The sequence below is a fragment of the Centropristis striata genome, chromosome 23 (assembly GCF_030273125.1).
Source record: "Centropristis striata isolate RG_2023a ecotype Rhode Island chromosome 23, C.striata_1.0, whole genome shotgun sequence".
Taxonomy (NCBI): Eukaryota; Metazoa; Chordata; class Actinopteri; order Perciformes; family Serranidae; genus Centropristis; species Centropristis striata.
The window spans coordinates 10,348,389-10,375,756 of NC_081539.1; the positions used below are offsets into that span (position 1 = coordinate 10,348,389).

A 27,368-nucleotide genomic window follows, 5' to 3' on the forward strand; every position below is an offset into this window, starting at 1 on the left:
TGAAAGGCATTTTATAAAGACATTTTGGATGGTTACGATTGCCTGCTTTGAGAGGAATAATGTTCTTTCAATTTAAAGCACTTACAAAAGTTTAAAAAAAGTTACATGTATATAAAAACACTGAAGTAAAGCATTGGCTGACTGTTACAGAAATTAGTTTTGTGCTGTTCATAAAAACTTTGCATCATATCTCAAACCTTGTACTTCATCTTCCCAGTCTTGCTGATGACACAGATATGCTGAAAGAGCAAGAAAAATGAACTTAAATGTCAGAAAACACACTCCAAAATGTTGCATCTGACGATGGCAAAATATTTGTTTAGGATCGCTCTGCACTATGGGAAATTCTAGTCTGTCCTGATATATATATATATATATATATATATATATATATATATATATATATATATATATATATATATATATATATATATATATATATATACAGTACGAAAAGTTGAAACTCGCAATCATTTGAAAGCAAAGAAGGTAATCTTCAAGATATGACACATTCATTAATCTAACTTTGGGTGTCCCAGGGGTTCAACTCATATTTCTCCTGCAGGATAAGGACAGATAAGAGGGGAAGCTTTAACTCTGCCTGATAATGAGATCCTAACCTCCACATTCCACAGGTCACCCCCCTTGCAGACTTTCGTAATGAATACCAACCCCCTCAAATATGCACAACACACACACACAATTGTACAGTACATACAGTACATGCAGCACACACACACACATACACACACACACACTCATGTGAATACACAGACAAGCTATGGGAGTCGGTCTTGGCTTAGTGTTTCACATGAGTCAGAGGTAAATTCCAGGCCACGTTTTTACAGATATAAAAATGACAAAGTTCACATAAGTTTGCACTTACTAATTTCAGACTGAGAAATCTGGCTTGAAACAAGAAGTCAGGGGCGTGGCAATAAAAACAGAGGATAGGTGGCACTCCTGACTCACAGCTTATGTCTGTACATAATTAATATGTGGTTTGTTTTTTGTTTTATTTTTGATTATTTTTTTCCAAGCCTTTGTCTTCTCTTTGTTTTATTTTTTACAAATATATTTATGTATTTTATTTATATTTTTATTATTATTATTATTATTATTATTATTATTAGTAGTAGTAGTAGTAGTAGTAGTAGTAGTAGTAGTAGTAGTACTACTACTACTACTACTACTAGTAATTGCAGTATATATGTGAATATTTGTGCATTTATTGGCTTTACTAATTTTTGACTTTTTCGTCTCTTTGTTTAATTTTATTATTATTATTATTATTATTATTATTATTATGTCATCAGTATTTGTGCATATATTGGCTTTACTAATTTTTGGACATTTAACATGGTTTATTATAATTAATATTTTATACAGATTACTTCTAATACTTTGCTTGAATGTTGAAGTATATTTGCATGTATCTGTACACATGCAAGTATCTGCTAATTTTTTATTTTATTGCAATTGCATTGTAAATTAAACATAATCTACTTTTCAATTAAATAAAACTTAAAACACAAACGCCAGACATTTTTCAGATACAAAAGGAATTTGATTCATTTTCATAGTGGGAAAATGTAAAATTTGACAATGACAGACATTTTATGCTGGAGTCCGGCTAAGTTAAATGGTCACTTTGTCAAATTATTGTTAACTATTGTATCGTACTATTGTTTACTCCAAAATAAGGTCCCATGATGGTCAACCGGAAAGGGGAGGGATTTCACCTCTCTATTAGTTTTGAAGGAATTCGGTCATAAACCAAGGCACTGACTGATTTGAGCTGCTTTGCCCACATTTAAAGTCTCCTCAGGCAGGGAGGATACCTGGTGGGTGAGTTCAGGTTTCAGGTGGAGGAGTGCATCTCTTTGATTCACTCCGTCTACGCCCTCAAACCCCTCACAGTGTCTTTCATGTCTCTCTCTTAGCTCTTCAAAAGGTCATGTGCTGTGTGCTGCAGCAGACTCACATTCAGGTCACGGAAGTATTCATTGTAGTCCAAAGCATAGCCAACAACGAAGTGGTTGGGGATTTCAAATCCAACATCTGGAAGAGCGAACACAGACATGAATGATGAAGACTGACATGATGTGCCTAAATTATGACATTCATTTAACATGAAAACTACATTTTATGTTTCTAAGATCATTAATTTAAATGAATTTGGTCCTTTATCCATTAAGCTATCAGGGCATCCCAGAACTTGGTACTTTCTCAATGGAGTTTTTGTTACAACTGTAAAGGTTCTCAGGTTTGTTGATTGGAAGCCCAAGATTAAACACAGCCGCAGAAAAATGACTGGTGTCGATGCAGCAGGCTTTTATTTAGGTCACAGGTTAAGTTATGCAGCGCTGACATAGCTCTTGCAGGACCCCAGACAGAATGAGCCCCGATCTCTGTAATAATTCACATTTAATTCTTCTTGGGCTAGGCCTGCTCCGTACAGAAAATGGACATACATGCAACCAAGTTCTATTGTCCAGTTACCAAAGACATGGACAGGCCAACAACTGTCTAAGTCTCGTTAGAGGATTGTGATACACAATGTGTGTGTGTGTATGTGTGTGTTGTTCTTACAGACACGTATCTATGAGCTGCAAAGCCTAAACATGATTGTAGTTCCATCTAACATTGTTGAGAACACAAACTGTCTCGATCCAACAGGTAATATCTGTGGAAAAGAGGAGAGCTACAGTGGAGAAAAACACAATTGCTTTCTGAGCTATCGGTCTTCTTATAATTATTCAAATATAGCACTCAAATATACAACTCAGCTGCAGTTGTTGCTGCTTTTAAATATGTGTATATCATAGGTTCGAAAGCCTGGGAGAAAAAGTGAGTTTTAAGAGAAGATTAAAAATGTCCAAAGTCTCTGACGAGCGGATATGCAGCGGTTAACTGTTCCACAGCTTAGGGGCAGCCACTGCAAAAGATCGATCACCTTTAGTTTTTAGCATTCTCACTCATACTCATTTGCAGACCTCAGAGCTCTGGTCGGTCTATGAACATGTATGAGTTCAGCTAACTACGCTGGGGCCAATCCGTTTAAAATTTTAAAAACAAACATCAGGATCTTAAAATCAATTCTGAAACGGACAGGAAGCCAGTGCAGAGAGGCCGGAACTGGGGATATGTGTTCCCGTTCCTTTGTGCCTGTTAAAAGACGAGCTGCAGCATTTTGCACAAGTTGTAGGCGTCGCAACGAGCACTGGTCTAAACCTATGTACAATGAGTTGCAAAAATCTAGTTTTGAGGAAATAAAAGCATGAATAACCTTCTCCAGGTCACTAGGAGAGAGGTATGGTTTTTAACTGGCCAGAAGTCGCAGCTGGACAAAGGCACTTTTTACCACATAGCCAATTTGCCTGTCAAACTTGAACTCACTGTCGAAAAAGACACCAAGGCTCTTAATGACAGCAGTTTTTTTAACCCAGGGAGGGGGGCAGAGCATCAGCACAATCACTGTAATGTTTATGACGCCCAAACACAATGACTTCTGTCTTGCTGTCATTTAGATTTGGGAAGCTGAGGCTCATCCAAGTCTTGATGTCAGTTATACAGGCAAGTAGAGTTTGTACAGAGTCTTTGCAATTAATTTGTAAGGGGAGATAAATCTGAACATCATCAGCGTAACAATGAAAAGATACATTATGTTTGCGGAGGATGGATCCAAGTGGCGACATGTACAGTGTAAACAGTAAAGGGCCTAGAATAGACCCTTGAGGCACCTCACAAGTAAGAGGGGTCACACTAGAAGAAAATTCTCCCAAATGTAAGAAGCTCCTGTCAGTAAGGTAGGACTGGAGCAACATGAGGGCAGCACACTTGATACACAACATAACATGAAGCTCCAGGCGTGAGAGCAGGGTCCTGTGATCTACCGTGTCAAATGCAGCAGTTAAATCTAATGTCACCATAATGGCAGCACACCCAGAATCAACAGTTAAAATAAGATCATTAAAAACTCTTAAAAGGGCAGATTCTGTACTATGTCGAGGTCTAAAACCAGACTGGAACTTTGCACAAATGTCATTTTTTTTATTCACATCGTCACTGTTTCAGTCAAACTTCTCAGGATTTCCTGGAGGAGGCTTATCAGGTCAGAAAACCTTCTTGATGATACATTACAAAGTGCAGAACGACACTTGTAATAATTTGAGAGAAAAGATGACATTAAAACCAGAGGTACTTACAGTCTGTTAGACCTTCAGCCATGTTCGGGACCCTCTTCACCAACAGACTGAAACACAACAAAAAAAACATATACTTAAGTTCCAAAATGCTGCAGTTCTGCAGTTACTAACCATGTCCGAGGACTCTAGAGTTTTAACCCTTGTTCATCACCACTGGCATTTATTTGGCTTTTTTTTTTAGAGTATTCTGACAATGCAAATGGCATACGTTTTGTAAGGGTGCAAGGTTATTTCTTTTTTTGACTTTTGGAATTGCGACTTCAGCTCCTATACAAAGTCTATAATAAACTGTACATCCAAACCATAGACACTCAGACCGTCAAGGATAAAAATGTCCTAATTTAAACCCATTAGAACCACAGCATAATGCATGTATTCTGTTATATTGGATTTTCAATCTGGAGCATTGGCTTAAAGAGCATTTTGATATTGATTACTTTGCACTTAATTGAGCCCTTCTCTCATATTTACTCTCTGGGGGCAAATATATGCTATTTTTCTGGTTTCCACTTGGATTCACTGCAGTGTTGTGGCTAATCAATAGAAAAACCCTAGCATTAAGTATAAAGGAAATTATGAAATTTGGGTGTATTTTTAATTAAAAACAGAACAACAATTGTATTTTGCATCATGTAAAGAAACTGGTATTTAAAGTAAAATGCAAACAACTAAAAATGTGAAAATTAATGAATATCTGGTAGTTATGACCAGGAAATAATATTTATGTTATTGTTATAAAACATAATAATACAGAGAAATGTTGTTGCTTTGCTATTCACTTTAACTGAAACATTTTTACTGTAACAAATACCACAAAGAGAACTTACATTTTGAGCAACATGCTAACATTTAAAGTGTTTACACATAGAGTCAAACAGGGAGATAAACTCTAACATGACCCATGTGCCGGGGGAGATAACTATCTTGTTTCTGTACATAGCAACAGCCAGCGGACACAAGATAGTGACTGTGGACAAGTGATATCTGCTCCTTCTGTTTGTCACACACTTGGCATTTCCCCTGCTGGGGAGATGATTGAAAAGCTGGCTCACCCTGCGACCTTGACCATCTTGGGTTCAAAGGTCTCCACATGCTTCAGAAGGGCCTTCATGGTCTTTCCTGTGTCAACGATGGCCTTAGGGAAGGGAAGAGCAAAGGAAAGGGGACACATGAAGAGGGAGGGACGTGGGACATCTGAGTTCTGACTTTGAAAGAGGACAAATATGCAGATTAGAGGATGAAAAACTTTCTTTTACACTTGATGTTTACACCTAAATTAACAATATTCACATATTAATAAAGAACTCCAGTATATGTAGTGATTTCACACATTGTCACAAGGGCTTTTACATGTGCAGAGGAAATGTGAAAGAGGAAATTTTAAGTGTTAAAGAGTGTTAAAAGGTCAAATCATGATTTTAAATGAACACTTTTTTTGGAGAATTTAAGCCTATTTGTTAAACCGAAATTTTAAAAAAGCTTATAACAAGAGAACTGTGAGACCAAACTGCATGTATATGATGCTTTATTTTGAAAGGTAACATCTTCTAGTTTCTGGAAATGTGCTTGTTTAGCATGTGGCAAAAACACAAACTAAACTACACCAGTTCAAACATGGCTAAAACAAGTTCTTGTGGTTCTCATCTATAATAGGCCATATTTTAATACAAATAGCTCTAACATTGTTTTATGCCAGAACTATATTATACACCTTGTCAACCACACCTGTAGAAAAGCTCTAAGTCTAACCTTATTGGAGCTAGTGGGTTTTGTTTGTGGTGCCACTGGTGTCCCTGGAACCTCTATGAACCTAGAAAAGTGTACTAAAAAGAGGCATGGGAAAAATATATAGAAAAAATGCATATTGGGGGGAAAAAAAGCCAGTTTCCTGCCGCAAACAACTGCTGTGGTATTGATTTTTAAAATCTTTTTGTCTTTAGTCCATAAACTTTTACAACTGAAACAACATTTTTTTTTTCGTTTTGCTTTGTAGAACAAAAACAAAAGAGGCTCTGACAAGAACAGTGGCTTCTCAATCAACAATAAAAGAAGTGCAAACGAAACATGGCAACGGCACCAAACAGGGTGAAAATTTGAAGGACATGCTTGAAAGAATTAATTTAGTTTAGAAAAAAGAAACTAAGTCAGAGCAGATGTGGAGAAGACACTCACCTCAACAATGAGAACACACTTGGTAACATGTAAAAAAAAGAAAAGAAAAGAAAAGAAAAACATCACCTTTGAATTTGAACACAGTTTAAACAAAGTCAGAATAAAGGCTGCATTGTTTGTGTGAAGTCGGTATCTATAGCTACAATGCTGGCAGCATCTCCAGCACCTTAACAATAACACAGAACAACTCATTCTCTCCTCCGCAGTAATGAACATCTGTGTCTACAGTGAGAGAAAGTCACTCCTAAGTGTCCGGGTGTTGCACACTTTCTCTGCCGCGGGGTTTCAAATGACTCCTTGTTCCCTTGGCCGGGTCTATGGGGCTCTTTGTGAGATCAGTGGAGAGTATCTATGGTTCGGGGAGAGTGATCGGAGAGAATGCAGGCGCCTGGCCAATGTTCCCTCGCTCTACACCTGAACTCTGTTACACAACACTCAGAGAGAGTCGACAGGGACGTGTGGAAAACACAAAAACTCAAACATAACTAACATATCTTGCTGCATGCTACAGTGCAAACATACTATACAGCCAGTTAAACAATAACTGTGCATTGGCAGTTATTTGATTGTGTGTAGTGTCAGTGTTTATAGTTATAGTTTATAGTTCTTCCAGAATCCCTGAATCACCAGCGTGTGATTCATGAAGCTCAATCAATCAGTCCTGGCTCTGGCAAAAACTTTGTTGATAATCAGTCACTGCTACTAAATGTAGGCACTGAGCAAAATGCTCTAAAAGAACAGAGAGCTGAAGACTGGTGATGGGGTTTATTTACTTCATCCCGGGGACAGGCAACAATTTATATACTTCATTAAACTAACAATGTGTTTTTATTCTTCAGTACTTCAGTACACTTGCTAATTTGAGTGCATAAGTGGACCAGTGGTGGAAAGTACATTAACTCAAGTACTGGACTTAAGTACAATTTTGAGGTACTTGTACTTTACTTGAGTATTTTCTATTCTATGTGACTTTGTACTTCTACTTCACTATATTTTGAGGCAAATATTGTACTTTTACTCCACTACATTTAGCTGACAGCTTTAGTTACTTTTTAGGTTGAGATTTAACATAAAAAACATGATCACATTAAAGTGAATAGACATTTTATTAAATCAAAGCGGGTATATTTAGTGGTTACAATGAGCCCTGGCTTGAGAAAATAAACCACTGTTTACATAATTGCATCAATAATAATAATCTGATAATATATTTGAGTGTGGCTGTACTACACTGAGTATTTTACTGTTGATACTTTAAGTACATTTTGATGCTGATACTTTTGTACTTTTACTGAAGTAAGTTTCGAATGCAGGACTTTTACTTGTAGTGGAGTCATTTCACAGTGTGGTATTAGTACTTTTACTTAAGTAAGGGATCTGTACATTTTTTAAACCAATGGTATACACAGTGTACTACATCTAAGTCTACTAAGAGAAGTATCAAATTGAGCCACAGCAAAATAATCTACAGTGATGCTAATACTAATGTCATGCATGCTGAAATGTACAAAATGACCATGCTAATACTCTGATGTTTGATCATGTTTTCGTGAAGTCATAATATAATCAAAATGAGTGCAATTCAAAATGTACCACATTTCATGGTATTATATCCAATCATTGTTGCACTCGATGGAAAGTGCAGGGATTATTTGGGTTTATCCTCTGGAGACCATAAATGTCTGTGCAAAATGTCATGGAAAAATTAATGACAATCCATTCAATAGTTACTGTAATATGTCTGTCTGGAATAAACTGGTGGACCGACCAACTAACCAACGACATTTAGGAAAACATGACTAAATGCTTATTATTATTAAATAAATACAGTTAAGGACAAATTCCATTTCTTTGTGAATATAAAGGTGTGCGGCTAGTTTTATCAGCCTCAAGCTTCAAGAAAAAACATCTCTTCTGCTACACAGAATCAGGTCTTTCATTCTTGATCCAATAGTTCCTTCTTCAGAAGTTCACACACTTTTTCACATTAAAAGCTTTGCTACATTTAAACTTAACTACTCAGATTACCTTAATAACACTTAAGATTAAGACATCTGAGTGCTGGGATTTCACAGTGAGGCCGGATGAATAACAATTGCATGAGAAACTTTCAACAGTGCTGGTAAATGCTGCTGGCTTGGATTCAACTCAGTGAAACCAGATCGCTGCTCATGCCACCTCACTCTTCAACATAACATTTACTTTATTCATACGCTGTCATTACGTTCACTTATCAAGGCGCAGATTAATAGGTTGAAAATGAGCAGTGTCATTAGATCCACACTCATAACCTACCTGGAGCTGTGACTCAACAACATTACTGTGTAAGACTCTGTGGGAGTTTAATATTTCCATCGAGGTGAAGAATTGTAACGAGAGCATTGACTTTAATAACACAGAGAAAGTGAAGTGATTCATGATGTCTGTGCAAGGTGGTGGTCAGTCTTTCTGTTTTTACTCCCACTGACATTTTTTTGCTCGCATTTAAAAAATGCTTAGCCGCAACACATGCTGACATCTCAGGGTTGTTTTTAAGCTAACGCGTGTGGGCATGTTTGAGCATCCATTCAGCTGAGTAAGTGAAGTTTCTGTCTGAGGCCTATCTCAGAGAATTATTGCCCTTGATGCTGCGTCATCTACAGACTCCTCAGTCCTCAATGCCAGAGCTCAACAGGAGTCAACAGTCAGTAAATCTGCCCTGAAATGTCTGATTAATGCCCAGGCTGTTAAAAGGCAAACCACTTTAACAAAGTGACACTCAGGAAATGAGCACAGAGAGGAGAGCTGTGAGGAGAAAGCTTTGAAAGTTGAAATACAACTTATTTTAATCTAGGGGCGAGACTGGGGCAAAATAAGCATGTCATTTATTAGAATATAAGAATGGAAATGTTATAGTATTAGGTATGTTTGCTAAAACAAATTCACAGTGAATTCTCTGTTGTTACACCTGTGTACCTGACAGTTTAACTGACAGCTCCCTCTTGAGGCCAAGGTACTTTATTTTACAATAAATTAAAAATGGATCACATTATATCCAAAGCAAAGTGGGAAACTGATTTATACACACCTTTCCACGCAGGAATGACAGATCTCGGCTTCCTATGATGTGCAGCTCCTCTGTTGATTGGTCATTCTGGAAAGGAGGAAAACACAACAATTTCAATATTTTTTGTAAATAATGTCATGGATGAATTATTGAATGGACGAAAAATCATTCAAATGGCCACAAATAGTAAAAAAAAAACTGAAATAAATTGAGACAAAATTATCACAGATGCAAATTGACTAAAATATGTGCAAAACAGCCACAAAGACGCATAAAGCACTTAAAAAGAGGCACAAAATGACCTTAAAGGAACAAAAAATGCTTACAAAAACACAAAAAAGCAACAAAAAAGGCACAAAACCACTCAGAGGTGTGAAACAACCACAACTAGATGCAAAATAGACAAAAAAACAACCACAAAATGAGGTGCAAATGAGGTGCAAAAAGACAAAAGTATTAAATAAAAACAACCAAAGGAAAAAAAAACACATACACAGCTGTGTTACTAGTGGTCGTTTTGTGAATCTTGTTCACTTGGCGGGATTTCTTGCTCCCTCATCGACACTTTGTTCACATAAAATCAAGATTTATAATTTTCAGCCACCAGAAATTACAATAAAGAGCCAGTTAGATAGATAAAAGAAATAGCACAGTATGTGTTTGAGAAGACATTTAACTATTAAAGAACTTGTTTCTACTGTCCAGTACTGAAGGCAGAAGTGTCTGCAGCATTAATTCAAGATGAATGCACAAAGGACTATGAGTATAAAATATTATCCTTTACACCAACAGAGCCAGACTCTCTTTGTCCCTGTGGGAAGCACGGTGAAACGAAGCTTTGAAGGACGACAGCTTTGAAGTTAGATTTGGTCGGCCACAGATGCATCACTTGGATAAGAGGAGCAGTGACATGGATAGAATCCTTCGCCTGGGGGCAGGTCACATGACTCCATCATGACCTGTGAGATTGACTCACAGCGCCATCACTCACACTGTCCTCTGGTGTAGTAATCGTGACTGCTGCTGTGTTGTTCGTTGACATCAAAACGTTAGGTAACGCTTTATAATAAGGTCCTTAATAACCATTAATTAACAAGTAATAAGCCATTGTTCTCGCTTTAGATCCGGTTGTTGCAAAAAGCATAGTTAACTAATAGTTAACTTATAATAGATGAGCAATTAAGTATATTTTAATATCAAAAAGCAAACAAAATAAGATTAATAAAAGCATGGCAAAGACATAATGGGTGGGTCATGGGTGTTTGTAATGCCATTATTAACACTAATATAAGCTTATAAACACACAATAATGTTAATAAGCATCTTGTAAGGACTTACAAGGGCCTTATTAATTGTTAATTAATGGTTATTACAAGGACCTTAATATAAAGCGTTTCCAAATGTTATTATGATGCTTGATCACTGTTTTTATGCTTTTTAGAGCCTTATTATTACTCTATAGACTTTTAAGAAATACTTTTATTTATTAATTATTTTACTTGTTTAATGTTTTGTTTTTACCAGAACACTTCCTGACATACCACCTAATAAAACTAATAAAAATAAAGAATAAATATATTAACACATACATTTAAAAAAGGAAATAAAGAAGTAATAAAAATAAAGAACTAAATAAAGAATAATGCATTAACAAAACAAGGTTAATTAATTTATGAATAAAATACCCTATAATAATAAAGAATACATAAATCAAGAAAAAATAATATGTAAAATAAAATCTTTAAATAAATAAGAAACAAAAATAAGGAATTAAATTAAGAAACTGACATTAACAAAAGAGGGTCCAGTAATGTATTCACATATTTATTCACCATAATAAAGAAAATAAAGAAAAAATAAATAATTCCACTAATTCAAATAAATAAGAAACTAAACTTAAGAACTAATAAAAAACAAAAGGGGATTCATTAATCTATTAATGTATGTATTACTAATTTTGCATATATTTTAAAAAGCTTATAGCCTTCAATTATGTCATTAACAGTTTTTTTTTCCCGTTTTCATTTGTATTTATTGACCTGGGTGGCAAGCTGCTGAAAATAATTGTCCTAACAGCAATAAATAAAGTTGCATTAAAGAAAATCACTGTCAACTCCCTGCAGGTGTATTTTGTCATATTGGGTGGTAAAAACTGAATTTTTTTGCCTTTTAGAAAACTTGTGCCAATATAATATGAACTCAGTGTGATTTAACAAGAAAATTTGTCCTGTAATTCAGTTTAGGCTGATCTTATAGCTATTTAAACCTCTGTGAAAGCCAGCTTTGAAAACCCTCCCTCTGTGCTGTAAAGGGAGAACAGGAATGTGACCACAAGCAGAGAAATATAAATCACATCATTCTGGATGTGATCCGTGCCAAAATACACAAAATAAACATAAAGCGACTATGGTGACAAGTGCAAAGGGACATTATTGTAAACATTACTATATCATTCCTAGAGTTAATTCCTCAGTTTATACATTCCAGGTGTTAGACAGTGTCATAAGCTGTTTCTGTTGGCAGTGGCAACCGCACCAATTAGCAGTGTGATGTTTTCATGAGCTGAGCTCTGCAGTGGCTCCACAATCAATCGTCCTTGAGGTGTCCTGCCTGCATGAGCTTTATCCTCACGAAACAAGAACAACAGAGACATCTGGTGGCCGAGCCAGAAGTCAGGTTCATTGCTTACAGCTACACAGCCTGAACCACCCATATGAAGGTTTGTACAAGTGACGGAGGAGAGCTATTTTGTTTTTTGTTTTGTTTTGTTTTTTCTTTGGCACAAAGACAATTTACAAGGGCCTGTTGTAGAAGTCATGTGCAGGCTTTACTAATAGATTGTATATTTTATAACTTAAATTATAGTAACTTACTTAAATATATAGAAAATCCATATAAATTATAAATTACATAGTAAGAGAAAGAATGTTCTTGCAAGAGGCCCAAATGTTTAACAGGGTAAAAATGTCACTAGATTGACAGTTATACTAAGACAGCTGTTTAACATGATAAATGTGTTTTTGCATGGATTTTCCAGAGCAAAATTCTGAACGTCTTATTTTATTGAATTTTAGAGTCAAGGGTTTTTACACAGTGAATTTTGAATATCTATTTTTATCACTCCATAAATAAAAAACACTGTGAAAATCAATTTTCATCATGTTTTCAGTAATAAAATGTTCTATAAGTCAGCCTATAAATAATATACAAACAACAACCTATGTAAAATGCTAAGAATATAAATAGGAATCAAACTGGGAGTGCCACTGAAGTGGAGAATGAGTATCAGAAACAACTAATTTTGAAAAAGAAAATAAATTCCATACATTTTCAATACATTACAGGTGACTAAGGTAAAAATGAATTAGTGAATAAATAAAAATCACCATGAAACTTCTCCAGTTTATTACTTACATTAAGGCAATCATTTTTTGTATTGCAAGTTTTCTGAAATGTTATGTTGAAAATGCAAATAATGCATTATCTAGGCTAATGCTAACTTTTGATTAAATCAGGAGAAATCTACAGATGCAAATAAAATAAATACACAAATGTGTATTTTGTATGTTTTATAATAATAATAATAATAATAATAATAATAATAATAATAACTTTATTTATATAGCACCTTTCAAAAACAAGTTACAAGGTGCTGTTTTCTCTTTTGTATGAAATAAAACATGTTATAGAAACAAAGTGGCAAAAGATCAGTAAAAAAAATCAGTACAGCACATGCATGTCAAAAAAATGTCTCACGTTAAAACTAAAGCATTTTTTTTAGTTTTAACCAGGGATGGGCAACTGGAGGCCCGGGGGCCGCATACGGCCCACACCCTCACTTGAAGTGGCCCACAGTACATCTTGCAAGTGCAGTGTAAAAATGCACAAAATTACTTCTTGCAATTAATATTGGTCATGCACTGAAAAAAAAAAGAAATCACAGTAAGTGGTTATTTTTTATTTTCTTCAAACCTTTTGTATTCCTATTTATACTGTTATACATGCATTTGAGCATGAAATATGTTATGTTACTGCACTGCAAACATATTTAAAATTGCAGTTTCATCATATCTGGTTAAGTGCACTGTCCTATATGTGGCCCTGTGGTAATGTCGATGAAAAATTGTGGCCCCCTCCAGCATTTTAGTTGCCCATCCCTGGTTTTAACGTTCAGAAATGATCTAACTCATCACACTGAGCATGCGCGTGTCGATGTAAACAGGAAGCAGACGGTTGCAGCTATCCATGCTGCTTTGTTGCAGAAACACTTCAGAGCAACAGAAAGCCGTCATGGCGAAAATCAGGTATCGAGACTTCTGGACCGACGACGAAGTGGAGCTGTTACTGAAAGTCACACACGAGTACAAGGAGGCCAAAGCGGCGGAAAACGTAGATTGGGAGTCGCTGCCAAGCAAATACGTCGACATTTTTGAGGAGTACAGGAAGCATTACCCATCACCAGAGGAAGCCATGGGTATGGAAAACGAGTACCCACACACCATTGCTGAAATCAGTAGAGGTAAGAAAGCGGTTAAAACGTTAAAAAGCATCTGCAGCGCTTAATAAGCAGTCCTATAAAAGCTTGATTTTTACCGATTTGTGTTAGAAAGTTGTACAAACCATTTGTTTCTACATTGAGTTTCATTTTGAGCTCATTTCGATTAAAAACATTTGTTTTCATCACCACTTATTCCCTGAAACTGTCCCGAACACCAAATTAAATGACGGACCAATCTTTCCACTTGCCATATCGTCACACTGTTAAAATAATCGCCTAAGTCATTTTTTGTCAAAATTGTTGTTTTTTAGCCTAAATCATCTCCTCATGATGCCGGCCACTTATGGTAAAATCGCCTACATCCTCTGTTGATCAGATCATGTGATTTTACCCCTTTAAGATCATCACTTCTTTGACAACTTGCCACATTCATAGGCATCAGATAAGAACCCAGCAAAGAAGAGCTAGATGGAGATTGTTTAGTTATCAGTTTAGTTTATCAGTGTTTTATTGTTGACACTAATATTGGTAACACTTTACTCTAAGGTGTCTACATAAGAGTGACATGAGCGTGTCATAAACATGACATGGGATGTGTCATGAACATTAATGACACTTTGAAGCAACATTAATGCTCATAATACTTGTCATGTCATGTTTCTGACAGGCTTGTGTGACTCTTATGTAGACACCTTCAAAATAAAGTGTTACTTGCTTAAGTCACAAAGGCATGTTCAAAAATTGCCTAAGTCATTTATTTCTCTAAAGTTACATAATTTACACACAGTGTTATTGCTATGCCAATAGCCATCCTTTGTTACATCCTTTTTGAGTGAAATGATCAATAAATTTAAATTTTATTTATTTATTTTTCCAACTTGGTCCATTGAACAACTCGTGTATATGCAAGTGCGCTGCATTTTTAACATCTGTAACACATCTGCAATGCATGTGGATTTTGAATCCAGGAGCATGGTTTACAAATCTGTATGAACAGATTTATGTTACCCAAGAGTGGGCTCTGTATAAATGGATAAATATGATGGATAAAAATGCTTGATTTGGTTTTCTTTAAGACTTTTTTCTCCACAGCACCAACACCACACAAGTGTAATTTTTTTTTTTTTTTTTTTTTTTTATCTTCACAGCTCAATTGACTACCAAAGTCAAGGCCATTCGAAACAGATTCAGGCATGCAGTCAGCGCAGGTACAAGAAACGGCCATGGACGAGTAATCTTGCTGTATTTTGAGCTCTGTGAGTCCATTTGGGGAAGCTCTCCTGCTTCTCCTGCGATATCCAAGGCTATCCAGACAAGAGAAGTAAAGGCAGAGACAGTGGTTTCGGTCAACAGCTCGCCTGAAGCTGTGTCGTCTTCAGTGCCAGGTGGGGACGCAGTAGCAGAAGCTGCAGAGGCTGCAGAGGCTGCAGAGGGTGCCGTGTCTGCGGAGACTGTAGAAAATCGGCGCCAGAGACTCCACGCTAGCCTGGGTGGCTACAGGAGAAAGAAATTCAAGAGAAAACTCTCCAGGGAATCTATCGCAATGGAGGATCTGAACATTAAGAGGCGGCTCCTTCAACGATTAGAGACAACCCACAATGAGTTTGTGCAGACAATGGGCCAGATGTCTGCTGCTATGGACCGTCTGAACTCTAATATCGAGAAGCTGGTGCAGCATATTGTGAGTTCAGGTCCCACAAACTCAACTCCGTGTTACATATGGGGTGTTAAAAATGGAGAAATGTCTTTGGTGCATGAATGTCATTCTGAAAGTAAGCATTAGTTTAATTGACCTGTCAGTAATTTTGTCTAAAATGTTTTAAACATAATGAAAAATGCTCATCACAAATTCCTAGAGCCCAATTTGATATCCTCAAATTGGTTGTTTTGTCCATCCAACTTTTCATAACAAAAAAGGTATTCAATCCCCTAGAGAAAGCATGTGAGAAGCTGGGAACTATTTTTCACTCAATAGAATGACAATGAAAAAAATCTCAGAATTAGTGGATTGACTAACTAAATAATTAACTTTTATTTATGTTATTGTAACACAGATGTTGTAACATGTACCATTGTAACATTTATGTTATTGTAACATAAATATATGTTTTAAACATGTAACATTTTTATTGTAACAACTTAGATGTTTTACCTTGTAACATTGTAACATTTATGTTATTGTAACATATAAAAAGAAAAGTCAAATAAATTATTATTTTTAAGTATTCTTGTGGGTGAGAATGTGGCGATGGGGGCATTTTTTTTGCCTTCATTAGAGAAAATTATAGGAAATAAGTTGTGACAAATGTTCCTGGGGGACCCGGAGAAGACAAGAATGTTGTTGTACTTGAAGAATTAAAGAGAGCGGGCACATTATTGAAAGAAAAGAAAATGTGTCAAGAAGCAACAGGCAAATCAGTGCAAGAAGTCTTGCTGTAAAATTACATAATGGAGAAATATTTTCCCCGTCCTTAAAAATGCACCTTGATATCTACTCCTTTTAAACCGCCATAAATTCAGCCATCATCTTATGTTCCATCATTTATTTCACTTTTAAGAGACTCCTACCTTAGTATATTCTAAGGAAACCAAGGAAATTGTAGCAGTGTATACAGGAATATATAGCTACTTAACCACTTTTTCTAAGGTATCCTGAGATGAAAATAATCCTAAGTGGTTTCATGCAACTAGGTAGTGATCTGCAATAAAAAAAAAAAATGATACACTCAAAAGAAATATAATACAATCAGTGGTGGGGAAAATATTCAGATCCCTTACTTAAGTAAAAGTACTAATACAACACTGTGAAATTACTCAACTATAAGTAAAAGTCCTGCATTCAAAACTTACTTAAGTAAAAGTACAAAAGTATCAGCATCAAAGCGTACTTAAAGTATCAAAAGTAAAAGTACTTGTTATGCAGAATGGCCCCACTTAGATTTTTTTATATATTACAGATATATTATTGTATTACTATTATTGATTATTATATTATATTATTATTATAAGCAGCATTTTCTCAAAGTTGGGTTCATTTCACTAATTAATATACTGTTTTGAGGTTTAGTTGAAAAAATAACAACTTTAAATTGCTCATGTTTTTTATAGTAGATCTCGACCTGAAAAGTAACTAAAGCTGTCAGCTAAATGTAGTGAAGTATAAAGTTACTTAAAATGGAAATACTCAAGTAAAGTATAAGTACCTCAAAATATACTTAAGTACAGTACTTGAGTAAATGTACTTAGTTACATTCCACCACTGGTGTATACTACGTACTTACTTAGGCAGTGCGTGAATTTTGACTGGGTAGTGTTGCCTCGGATTGAACATAGCTGTTGAATACGAACCAGAGATGATGATTGCAACATTTGGCTGCTTTTTCTCATTCTGTTTAATAGCAAATTGCAATAGGAGAGAGCATTGCCACCAGTATTTAACTGCTATAGTCAATTACCAAAATATCTGCTGGCTTGTTTGCTCCATAGACTGTATAAAACATGGGCGTAGTCTCTGTGAGGAGTTAAAGTATCAAAAGTAAAAGTTGTGTTTTATATATCCCAGATATATTATTGTATTATTATTACTGATGCATTATTATATGCAGCATTTTCTATGCTATCATGATTTTTATATTAGATATTGACCTGAAAAGTAACTTAAGCTTTCAGCTAAATGTAGTGAAGTAAAAAGTACAATACTTGCATCGAAATGTAGTGGAGTAGAAGTATGAAGTTACAGAAAAAGTACCTCAAAGTGTACTTAAGTACAGTACTTGAGTAAATGTACTTAGTTATATTCCACCACTGAATACAAGGCCTGTTTTACTGCATGTTGTAGTGTTTTAGTACAGTTCACCTACCAGGTAGCTCTTCAGACGGATGAACTCCACCCGAGTCTCCAGGTACTTGTTGGAGTTGCGTCCGAGGACCTTGATGAACTCCACCAGGTCTGCACAGAACTTGTAGCCTCCCTTCAAGACGCACAGCACCATTATGTTGTTGTCACCGAAGTCGTCCATAACGTAGCGGGCCAGACGCTCCACCCTGCAGGAGACAGAACATCAAGATACATACAAATGAGCAGGAAATAATCTTAAAACAAGATCACTGTGCAGGTGTGTTTATGTGTATTTTACCTGTTCATGATTACCCCATGAGGAATGTAAACACTCTCTATGTCTTCATGGTAGTGTTCAGGGTAAGTGAACAAGTTCAAACTGTATCCTGGCCAGTCATCTTTTATCTGGGACAGAAGAAAAATTAAAGAAATACATAGAAAACAGTAAATAGTAAATATATAGACACATATAATAAATTAAAATATATTTAAAAATAAAAATAGAAGATTTTAAATAAACCATAAAAGAAAAACAGCAAATAGTAAATAGAAAGACATATATAATATAAATATATAATTTTGATATATATAGAAGCATTTAAATAAACCTTAAAAAATAAGACATACAAAATATGATACAATAAAATATAATTTTAAATAAATAAAAATCATTTGAAAAATCCATTTAAGAAAAATAGTAAATATAAAGATACATAAAATATAACAAGCAATAAAAATGAATTAAAGAAATAGGTAAATAGTAAATATAAACATGTAAAACATAATATAACAAAATATAACAAGCAATAAAAAAAGGATTTCAATACAGAAATTCAGGGAAAATAAATGTAAAAAAGTAATTAAGGCAAGGATAATATGACAACAGTATAATTTATTTTGGAATTAGCCACAGCAGCAGGTAATGAAATATTTAGACCCTCCAAAAATTTTGCAAAGTAGGATTTGTTTATGCTTAAATTGATGGGGAAATAAAGATTGAATATAGAATATACACAAGGATTGTGAGCCCTAAGCATCTGTAACCTCTAAGCTCAGACAGGGAACTATTATACAACCATTACTGACTTTAGCTTAATTTTTCTGGGTCTGGATAAATAAAAACCTTGAAGGTTCTTTAAAAGCTGCTTACTGTAGAATTAGTCAAATAATGACTTCAAGGAATTCATTGAGAGAACAGCAGACATATTGTGTCTGTAATAGCTGAGCAAATAAGTAGAACAGTAAAAATGTGACTTAAATTAGCAATTTAGCGCCAGATTATTAAACTGAATGAGACAAGTATTGTGTTGAACATACCACAATTCCTCTTTTCACCCCGGCGTTGTCCATTTGTAGGAGATGAAAACAGTATTTACTGGGTATTTACTGATTCAGAATCAGATGCAGGTAGCAGTGACCTTTAGTGGGAATACACAGAAATTGTTTACTGTAACACTTGACCAATAGATGAACAACTTTCCAACCTACTCTGAACAGTTCCAGCACATGAAAAGGCTAGAACAAGAAGAAATAAACTCAGAGTTCATAAAATGTCTTGAAAATGCTAAATTTTTACACTTTTTTTCTCCAAGGTTAGGAATATGCTTGAATTTGAGTACTCTGCTTGAAAATTACTTGATTTTTCAACATAATTTGGTGTCATTTAAAACAAAAAACATTCTGTTGACAAGTCCTCTGTTGACTCAGAAAAATGCAAGCATTAAATAATCATGATCAAAACATACAATCACATTTATTCAAGACATTGACTGCTGTGGCCATAAAGGCATTTTGTAAACTTTAGTTACCTTGAAAGTGCTTAAATTTCTCTCTTAAAAAGCTGTAAGAGCCCTGAGGAAAAAGCTTGGACAACAAGAGAAACTACATCAGGTTTCCGATTCACAAATCCCAAATTATCCATCTTAAATTACATTCTCTCTATGCATGTGAGCTTCGGTTAACACTAGAGCAACATTTCGATGGCTTAATACTTACAGTTCTGTTGCCTTCTTTTCTCAAAACAAAGAAGAGAAAAACAAAGAAAATCAAAAGCTATCCGGAGTCGTCCTGGCCAGCCACATGGGCTGAGAGTGGGATCACGCTTGAGTCATTTGCGTAAATGGACAGCGTTGTGTTAGTCGTGGAGAATTACAGGGATAATCAGCTGCATGTGATGCTATGCTGGCTTGTGGCTGCATCACAGGCCACTGCAGGAGAATGAAACAATCTGACAACAAATAGTTGGTTCAGTTGTTATGCAGTAAAGTTTATTCAGTCAGAATAAAATGGATTTTTAAGGACACAGTCATTATTTTTTCTTTTGCTCTCATCTAAATTCCATTTGTGAGGCAGGAAGGCAAAAAAAGAAAGAAAGAGGACACAAAATGCAATCAATCTGATTAAATCAAGTTTTTTATGTCCTAGTTATTGCTTATGTAGATGGTCTTGAACCTCTCGATGAGGTTGATGTCGTTCTCCAGCTGCTTCATCGCCATTTCAAGACGCTCCTTGTGGGCCTTCTTGGACAGGTTGTCTGTGACGACTGAGAGGCCCTGGTACTCATGGTGCAGCTTATCCCAGTTCTTCTTCAGGCCCTGCATGGTGAAGCCACATAGGGAAACCCATCAGTGCCACAATAAAACCAGACTGATAAGGTTTTATAGAGCAAACAGTCATCAAATCAGAGGCATGGTCTGAGTGATAGGGATGGCTAAAGGGCTAACTCTCTGGTTATGGTGGGCATGAGGGATATTGCCTGTTGACAAATGTTGTTGGGGAGTTGTTTGTTCATTAATGGAGCTCTTAAAGTTTTGGAGCAGCAGTTCAGTAATACAGTATAGAAGTCATTCTACTTGGTAGCAAAACTCTACATGACAGATCCTAGGACATTTTAGTCCATTAGTCAACTAATTGGTTGTTTAAATGTCAGTCTGCAAAGCTTACTTTAGTCAGATAATCACTTTTTAATGCTTTTTTCATGCTGAATGACTTATTTCAAGAAACACAAGATTTAAAGTGTTTTTTTGCATGATTATTTGTGGAGAACATTACATGAACTAATGAATTATTCCATTTTTTTGTCAAGGACAGCCATAATAGACAGAACATTTTTTAAGGACTGAATAAAACTTTTTTTCTTAAAACTTCATTCAAAGTTCATCAAATTCTTCCCTGTACTCCTCCGGTTGTTCCAGATGCCTGTATGATCCCCTGCTGTTTGAGGGAAAGAATTGCCATTGTGCAGCCATGTGTTTTGGTACCTGGAGGACGGCTTGTCGCTCCTCGTCAGACAGGTCTTTCATGGCTCCCTGCTCCCTCTGTTCTCTCACAAAGTTGTCGTACTCCTCCTGAGCTCTCCGCTCTTCTTCATTGCGTTGCTGCAGGTACTCAGGAACCTCTCCGTAATGCTGCAGATAGAAACTGAAACATTTAGTTTTGAAATATGAAAGAAATATTACACCAGGTCCAAAGAAGGATCAGTTCATCACATAAGAGGAATTTACTTCAGGTTTTTCTATGTGCTACTTGCTACTAGTTGTTTTTTAAACATATCTGAAAAATACCTTTTTCTTGATGTATTTGGGGACAAGTCCTGAATTCTCAAGGAGCTGCTTGTGTCCCTTACTGGTGTCCACACAGGTAGGCTGGGGCTTCATCGGCACCACTGTAGTCGTCTTTATGAAGTCTCTCTTGGTTTGAATGCCCATCAGTGGGTTGTCTGTCCTCGCAGGGATCGGTGGTTTCCTCGCAGTGCGGGTGTTACGAACCTCTGTCAAACACTGGGTCTCTGAAAGGACACAATCAAGTTAAGTACAGAATCTTTGCTTAAAGACACAGCCACACATTGTTCAAATGGTCTGTAGGAGAACTCACTTTCAGGTAATTTGGGCTCTTTTGAATGCTTCTTGAGGTATTTCTCTGGGGATGGTACCTCTACTTTTGACGGCCCCATCGTCCTCATTGCATCCTTGGTTGACTTTTTCTCCAGAATAACTGTCTCCCTATACTTGGACATATACCTTCAGGTACAGCACATTGGACAAAATGGTCATTTAGTCATTCATTATATATGATTAAAATAAATCTGAGGGTAAAATTCAAATTACTAATTACTTTCCTTTTTGGGGGGTAAACAGGGTCTTTTTTTTAGTTAATACTGGAACCCATAGTTTAATGTACACATGAGGAAAAAGGCTCCCTTTTTAAAATAGATATTATTTTAATATGTAAATGTACACAATATAATAACCTGTATGCAAATGTACACAATATAATAACCATCGTTACACAGTATACAGAGATATATGTCACTGCAACGGAAGTCTACTAACATCCACCAACTCCTTGCACTCTCTTAGCTTAGTCTGAAACTTTAGTTAACTAGTTTCAGCTCTATAACTAACGTTAACTTAACCTAGTGTTAGCTTAACTAGCTAAAGTAAACGCAACATTTTAAAAGTAACGTTACCTTGGAGGTTTTTGAGTATAAACCTCTTCCTTTGGGATGAGATTGTAGACGCTTTCACGTGGATACACGACTTCAGACATTTTGAAATAATTAAAACTGGTGAAGGATTTAAAAAAACGTAAATAACTTCACCTGAGTTAGTTGGCTAACCTAACCGAGCTAACGTTAGCTAGAATTTCTTATGTCAAAGTGATTTGTTTGACAACACGCTGCCCGTTAGTTGCTAAGCAACAAAGGGAAAAAACGTTGCATTTCAAGACAGTTGTAAATTTGAAATATCTATTATTTATTCGTTTTTAATGCTTCTACGGCACACACTAGTAACTAATAATCAGCTGTCGTAAAGAGTAGATGTTTTACGATATATTTTTTTGTCTGTTTCCATGTCTTGGATAGTCAGAATTAGCATACAACTGTCGTGCTGTAAAATCAGGCTAAATAATGAACAACCTTCCGAAGAGCATTTGAACGCAACATAAAAGTCACTCATACTAGCAGTTTTAGATTAAAAAAGTAGGGTTTGTTGAATGGACATCATCTTTTATATCGTAGATATCGTGTATGTACTCGGGTATATTGCGCAGGAAATAACACATGAATGAAAATGTGTTTTGTTTTTGCAACGAAATATCGGTAAACCTTCGACATTTATCTATTTTGTCCCTCCAGGCTGACCGTAGTTGTTGTGAACGATCCTCCGGTCAAGTATATGCCATAGATATATGTAAGCACAATGCCGCTTTTTATGTTAAAACAAACCATTTAGCTGCAGCAGACTCCACTAATAGACTCACTATCGTGTTTGAAGTAGGGGAAGACACGATTTCACGTGAGTGTTTTTCTTATTATACTGTATTTTATGATCAAATGTCATGTACTACTGTCCTGGCTGCTAAACACGTGCAAAGTTATAGCAGCCACTTGCAGCACCTGTGCCAAAAACACGAGGTGGCTAGTCTGCAGTAAAACAAATGTGCTTAAAGTGCAAACTGCATTTAAGATGTGTTTATTTTTCACAGCTGCGGTCATTTAACTCCTCAATGGGTTTACTGAGTGCCAGCCAGCTTGCACTAAGAGCTGTCAGATGCTACCTGAGTCCCTTTCCAGCATCCAAATCATGGCTCTGCACCAAAGCATCCCTGCTCGGGGATCAGAACATCCTGCTCATGGGGCCCCCTGGAGCAGGAAAGACCACAGTGGGGAGGATAGTGGCCCACAGACTGGGACTACCTGTTGTTGATGTTGATGACGATGTTCTGGAGAAGACATGGAGGATGCCAGTGGCTGCCAAGCTGGCTGCAATCGGTGGGGAGCGTTTCCTGGAGGAAGAAGGCCAGGCTTTGTGTAACTTCTCTGCCTCTGGTTGTGTCGTCTCCCTGTCAGGCTCTAACCCTCTTCACACTGCATCGATGCACCACCTCAAAGAGTCTGGACTGGTCATCTACCTGGACGTGGACAGTGAAGACATCATTCAGAGACTAACAAGGATGAAGGTGAACAGGATCGTGGGGCAGGAGGCAGGGGTGTCCATGAGGGACATTCTGCGCTACAGGAAACAGTTTTATGAGAAGTGGCTTGACCTGCGGGTGCTGTGTGGGACAGGGGACACGGTGGAGGAAGTGGCGGAGAAGGTGCTGAAGGCGGTGGAGAGATATCAGAACCATGCTGCAGAAACATACGTGTCAACCAGGAGTGACAGCGAGGCATCATCCAATCATAAAACATACTTTAGTGATGTGGTTGTAGAGGGTCTGGCCACAGATGGAGGCCTCTATGTCCCCAGAAACGGCTTCCCAAACATTGATGCTCGTGAATGGCTGAGACTCATTGAAATGTCATACCCAGAACGAGCTTTAGTTTTACTCGAGAAGTGCATTCACCCGTTAGATGTCTCCGCTTTGGATCTCAGGACAATGATATTCAAAGCATATGGGTCGAACTTTGCTAGTGAGTCAGTGGCACCTGTGAAACATCTCATCCGCAATCAGTACGTGCAAGAGCTTTTTCACGGCCCCACAGCTTCATTCAAAGACCTCGCCTTGCAGCTGATGCCCCAACTCTTCGCCTACTGCCTCCCACAGATGTGCAACTACCTCATCCTGGTCGCCACCTCCGGGGACACAGGCAGCGCAGTGCTGAGTGGCTTCAGCAGGCTCAGTGGCGCCGACACACACAGGACCGGCGTGCTGGTGTTTTTCCCAGAGGAAGGCGTGAGTGAGATCCAGAAGCTTCAGATGACGAGCTTTAAGGAGGGCAACGCCAGGGCCGTGAGCGTCCGGTCAGACTTTGACTTCTGTCAGAGGAGCTTAAAGAGGATGTTTGGAGAGAGCGGGCTGACCGGGCACCTCGCCGTGGAGTACGCCACCGTCCTCAGCACCGCCAACTCCATCAACTGGGCGCGGCTGCTGCCACAGGTTGGTTGATCGCTGAGTAGGGCTCCAGAAAAAGAGCAATTTCTATAATAGGGCTTTTTCACAGGAGACATACTAATATAATAGCATATAATATTTTTATATTGCCCTGCATCACACAAAATCCTATCTTTGTAGTGCATATCTGGAAAAACAGTGAGATATTAAGTTTTATTTGTCTCTTATGGGACATATAGGGTTTTGGAAATGCTAAGGTCATGGATCTAAATCCAAATTTTAATCAGCCACCAAAAAAAAGTATTTTTAAAAATATTTTTTTTCCATTTGTTTAGGCAGTCACACATTTTCTGTAAATTTGGATTTTCTAACATATAGGGAGGCTGTCAGTAGTTTTTGCCTAAAAAATGGAATCCGCCAAGTTTAACAACTGAATTCAACTTGCATGTTGAGTATCAATAAAACATTTTGCGTGGCAATATTATATCGTATCATGGCCGTCAAGTATCGGTATTTAGCGTTCTGGTGGACAGTATTTTCTGTGTTTTTTTTCTGGAGGCTGTAGCGGGCTCACTTTTAGAAATATACTGGAGATACTGATATACGAAACTAGAGGAAACTTTTTTTATGTTTCATTCAAAAAAATTCAGAGCAGTGAAGCTTAAAGTTGAGGAAAATTTGAGAAAATGCTGCAGTCATTGTCGTCCATACATTTTTGAGCTCAGTTCAGTTCAGTTTGACTGAATACTTTGTTGGTCAGTCTGTGGGTTTGACTCTCATTGTGGAGAAATAAAAGGATTGAAGTGAGATGAACAGACTGGGAATTTCTGTTATTTGACAAAACAATTCTTTATTGAATTGAATTTTGTGGACACAAAAGGCAGTTAAACAATTAAATCGCAATATATTGTATCGCAATACTCACCATATCGCAAAATGCTTCAAATCACAATATCGTATCGTGACTCAAGTATCGGGATAAAATCGTATCTGGGGATTCACACCTCTAACTAAGCCCAAAAGTCAAATACTCGACTAAGATTGGGCAGCCTTACAACATGATTATTATCTTTTTTTTAAAACCTTTTTTCAGTCATAAACAGCAGCAGAAACAGTTTAAATCAGACTTGGAATTATTTTTCTCACTTGCCTCTCAGGGCTTCTGTACTCCTCATTGTGTAGATTGTGCAGTAACTACACACTGAAAGTTTTTGTCACAACTTTATTCTGCAGCATACAGTATCACAGAGTTTCATTAACTTTCCCTCCTCTTGCAGGTGGTTTACCATTCCTCAGCCTATCTGGATCTTTGCAGAGACGGTGTTATCAGGTTCGGGGAGCCCATTGATGTTTGCATCCCTTCTGGTAACTTTGGCAACGCCATGTCGGCCGTGTACGCCAAGCGAATGGGCGTCCCGATAAGAAAAGTCATCTGTGCGTCCAACCACAACCGCATCATCGCCGACTTTATCGCCACGGGCGAGTACGATCTCCGGGGACGGCCTCTGATGCTCTCCCACTCCCCGGCTATAGATATCCTGAAATCCTCCAACCTCGAGAGGTTTATCTTCCACGTCTCAGGCGGAGACAGCCGTCTTGTCAAGGAGCTGTTCACACGCTTAGACCGACAGCAGTCCTTTCAGGTTGCTGAGCCTCTCCTTGGCAGGATACAGCAGGAAGTGCTGGCTGGCTGGTGCTCTGAAGACGACTGCTTGGCCGCCATCCAGAGCGTCCACGCACAGACGGGCTACCTCATGGACACACACACGGCCGTGGCTAAAGTCGTGGCCGACAGGCTGCAGGACGGCTCGTGCCCCGCGGTGCTTTGTTCCACCGCTCACTACGGGAAATTCGCTCCCGCTGTGTTCAAAGCTTTGCAAATCCAAAATATTCCAGAGGATCCAGTGGAGCAGCTGAAGAAGCTCGGCTCGACTGCATCCAGACCCGAAACACACAGAGACATGATGAGATGCCTGGAGGACAGCGGCAGGAGGGGACACGCGGTCTGTCAGGCGGAGTACGGTGTGTTGGTGGAAGAGGTGGAGAACATGATACACGACTCCTTCCTCAAAGTTATGTAGCATTATTCTAGCGTTTGTTACTATCCACTTCAAATAAACATTAATTTAACTCAGAATTATTTAACCCATTTAAGCCGGGAAAGCATTACTGCATTTCTACCATTAAAACCAGGGGCACTGTTGTGTTATTCTACCATTAAAGCCGGGAAAGTGGATACGTCGTTTTGTAGTATTTGTAGTTTTTTCCACCTATTTTCGGCCTCTTGGCCAATGAAATGCATCAGAATACATGTGGGAGTGTCGCAATGCAACATGGGACTTTTACAGAACTGAAATCATGACGACTATAGCAGAGGGAGCTTAGATATAACAGGTATAAGCTCTCAAATACTTTTTGAATTTAATTTCTATCTGCTACAGTCTGAAAAATCGATTATTTAGTAGGTGTTGACACTTCTGTTGAATTTCCAGAAAAACTTTTTAGGCCTAAATGGGTTTTTAAAAAACTGATTAAAATGATATAACTCTGCTAATTATATATTTTATTGTATTGAAAGTACAGAAGCTATAAAATAAATATATAATATATATTTTTAATTATTCTATTGTGTGTTCTTAAGACTATTTTTTTCTTTTTGCCTTGGAATTGCATAAGTTATTGAGTTTATATATATTTTATCTACTTTTTCTGGCATTGTGGCAGCCTTCATTCAATTCATTTTTAAAGCAAATTTTTTTAAAAAAGTAC

At 37.2% G+C, this 27,368-nt stretch overlaps 4 protein-coding genes across 4 annotated transcripts; 2 read left to right on the forward strand and 2 right to left on the reverse strand.

The window, feature by feature from the left end:
- Positions 1–23,503, reverse strand: prtfdc1a (phosphoribosyl transferase domain containing 1a). The gene is made up of 10 exons (XM_059327220.1): positions 23,461–23,503; positions 19,080–19,180; positions 18,061–18,167; positions 17,785–17,968; positions 9,448–9,513; positions 6,381–6,398; positions 5,261–5,343; positions 4,209–4,255; positions 1,985–2,061; positions 1–239 (listed from the first exon to the last, which is right to left on the reverse strand). The coding sequence occupies exons 2-10, from the start codon at positions 19,110–19,112 to the stop codon at positions 192–194; spliced, it is 663 nt and encodes a 220-aa protein (XP_059183203.1). The 5' UTR covers positions 19,113–19,180; positions 23,461–23,503; the 3' UTR covers positions 1–191.
- Positions 13,669–16,094, forward strand: LOC131962245 (uncharacterized). The gene is made up of 2 exons (XM_059327218.1): positions 13,669–13,945; positions 15,073–16,094. The coding sequence occupies exons 1-2, from the start codon at positions 13,672–13,674 to the stop codon at positions 15,705–15,707; spliced, it is 909 nt and encodes a 302-aa protein (XP_059183201.1). The 5' UTR covers positions 13,669–13,671; the 3' UTR covers positions 15,708–16,094.
- enkur (enkurin, TRPC channel interacting protein) lies at positions 20,008–22,500 on the reverse strand. The gene is made up of 5 exons (XM_059327219.1): positions 22,231–22,500; positions 21,636–21,781; positions 21,326–21,549; positions 21,023–21,169; positions 20,008–20,356 (listed from the first exon to the last, which is right to left on the reverse strand). Exons 1-5 carry the CDS (start codon positions 22,308–22,310, stop codon positions 20,183–20,185), a joined length of 771 nt encoding a protein of 256 aa, XP_059183202.1. The 5' UTR covers positions 22,311–22,500; the 3' UTR covers positions 20,008–20,182.
- LOC131962244 (threonine synthase-like 1) lies at positions 22,752–27,355 on the forward strand. Its single transcript, XM_059327217.1, has 3 exons — positions 22,752–23,059; positions 23,250–24,644; positions 25,877–27,355. Exons 2-3 carry the CDS (start codon positions 23,271–23,273, stop codon positions 26,678–26,680), a joined length of 2,178 nt encoding a protein of 725 aa, XP_059183200.1. The 5' UTR covers positions 22,752–23,059; positions 23,250–23,270; the 3' UTR covers positions 26,681–27,355.
- The last annotated feature ends 13 nt before the right edge of the window (positions 27,356–27,368 follow it).

What these genes read in the sequence shown, in the direction of transcription:
- prtfdc1a (XM_059327220.1), bottom strand. Translation starts at nt 19,112, where the DNA reads ATGGACAACGCCGGGGTGAAAAGAGGAATTGTG. An exon ending in GGGTGAAAAGAGGAATTGTG is followed by an intron (nt 18,168 to 19,079) that starts GTATGTTCAACA and finishes CTTCTGTCCCAG; the next exon opens with ATAAAAGATGACTGGCCAGG. An exon ending in GGCTGAAGGTCTAACAGACT is followed by an intron (nt 2,062 to 4,208) that starts GTAAGTACCTCT and finishes TCGCTCTTCCAG; the next exon opens with ATGTTGGATTTGAAATCCCC.
- LOC131962245 (XM_059327218.1), top strand. Translation starts at nt 13,672, where the DNA reads ATGCTGCTTTGTTGCAGAAACACTTCAGAGCAACAGAAAGCCGTCATG. An exon ending in CATTGCTGAAATCAGTAGAG is followed by an intron (nt 13,946 to 15,072) that starts GTAAGAAAGCGG and finishes TTATCTTCACAG; the next exon opens with CTCAATTGACTACCAAAGTC.
- enkur (XM_059327219.1), bottom strand. Translation starts at nt 22,310, where the DNA reads ATGTCTGAAGTCGTGTATCCACGTGAAAGCGTCTACAATCTCATCCCA. An exon ending in AGAGCCCAAATTACCTGAAA is followed by an intron (nt 21,550 to 21,635) that starts GTGAGTTCTCCT and finishes GTGTCCTTTCAG; the next exon opens with AGACCCAGTGTTTGACAGAG. An exon ending in AGCGACAAGCCGTCCTCCAG is followed by an intron (nt 20,357 to 21,022) that starts GTACCAAAACAC and finishes TTCACCATGCAG; the next exon opens with GGCCTGAAGAAGAACTGGGA.
- LOC131962244 (XM_059327217.1), top strand. Translation starts at nt 23,271, where the DNA reads ATGGGTTTACTGAGTGCCAGCCAGCTTGCACTAAGAGCTGTCAGATGC. An exon ending in GGGCGCGGCTGCTGCCACAG is followed by an intron (nt 24,645 to 25,876) that starts GTTGGTTGATCG and finishes CTCCTCTTGCAG; the next exon opens with GTGGTTTACCATTCCTCAGC.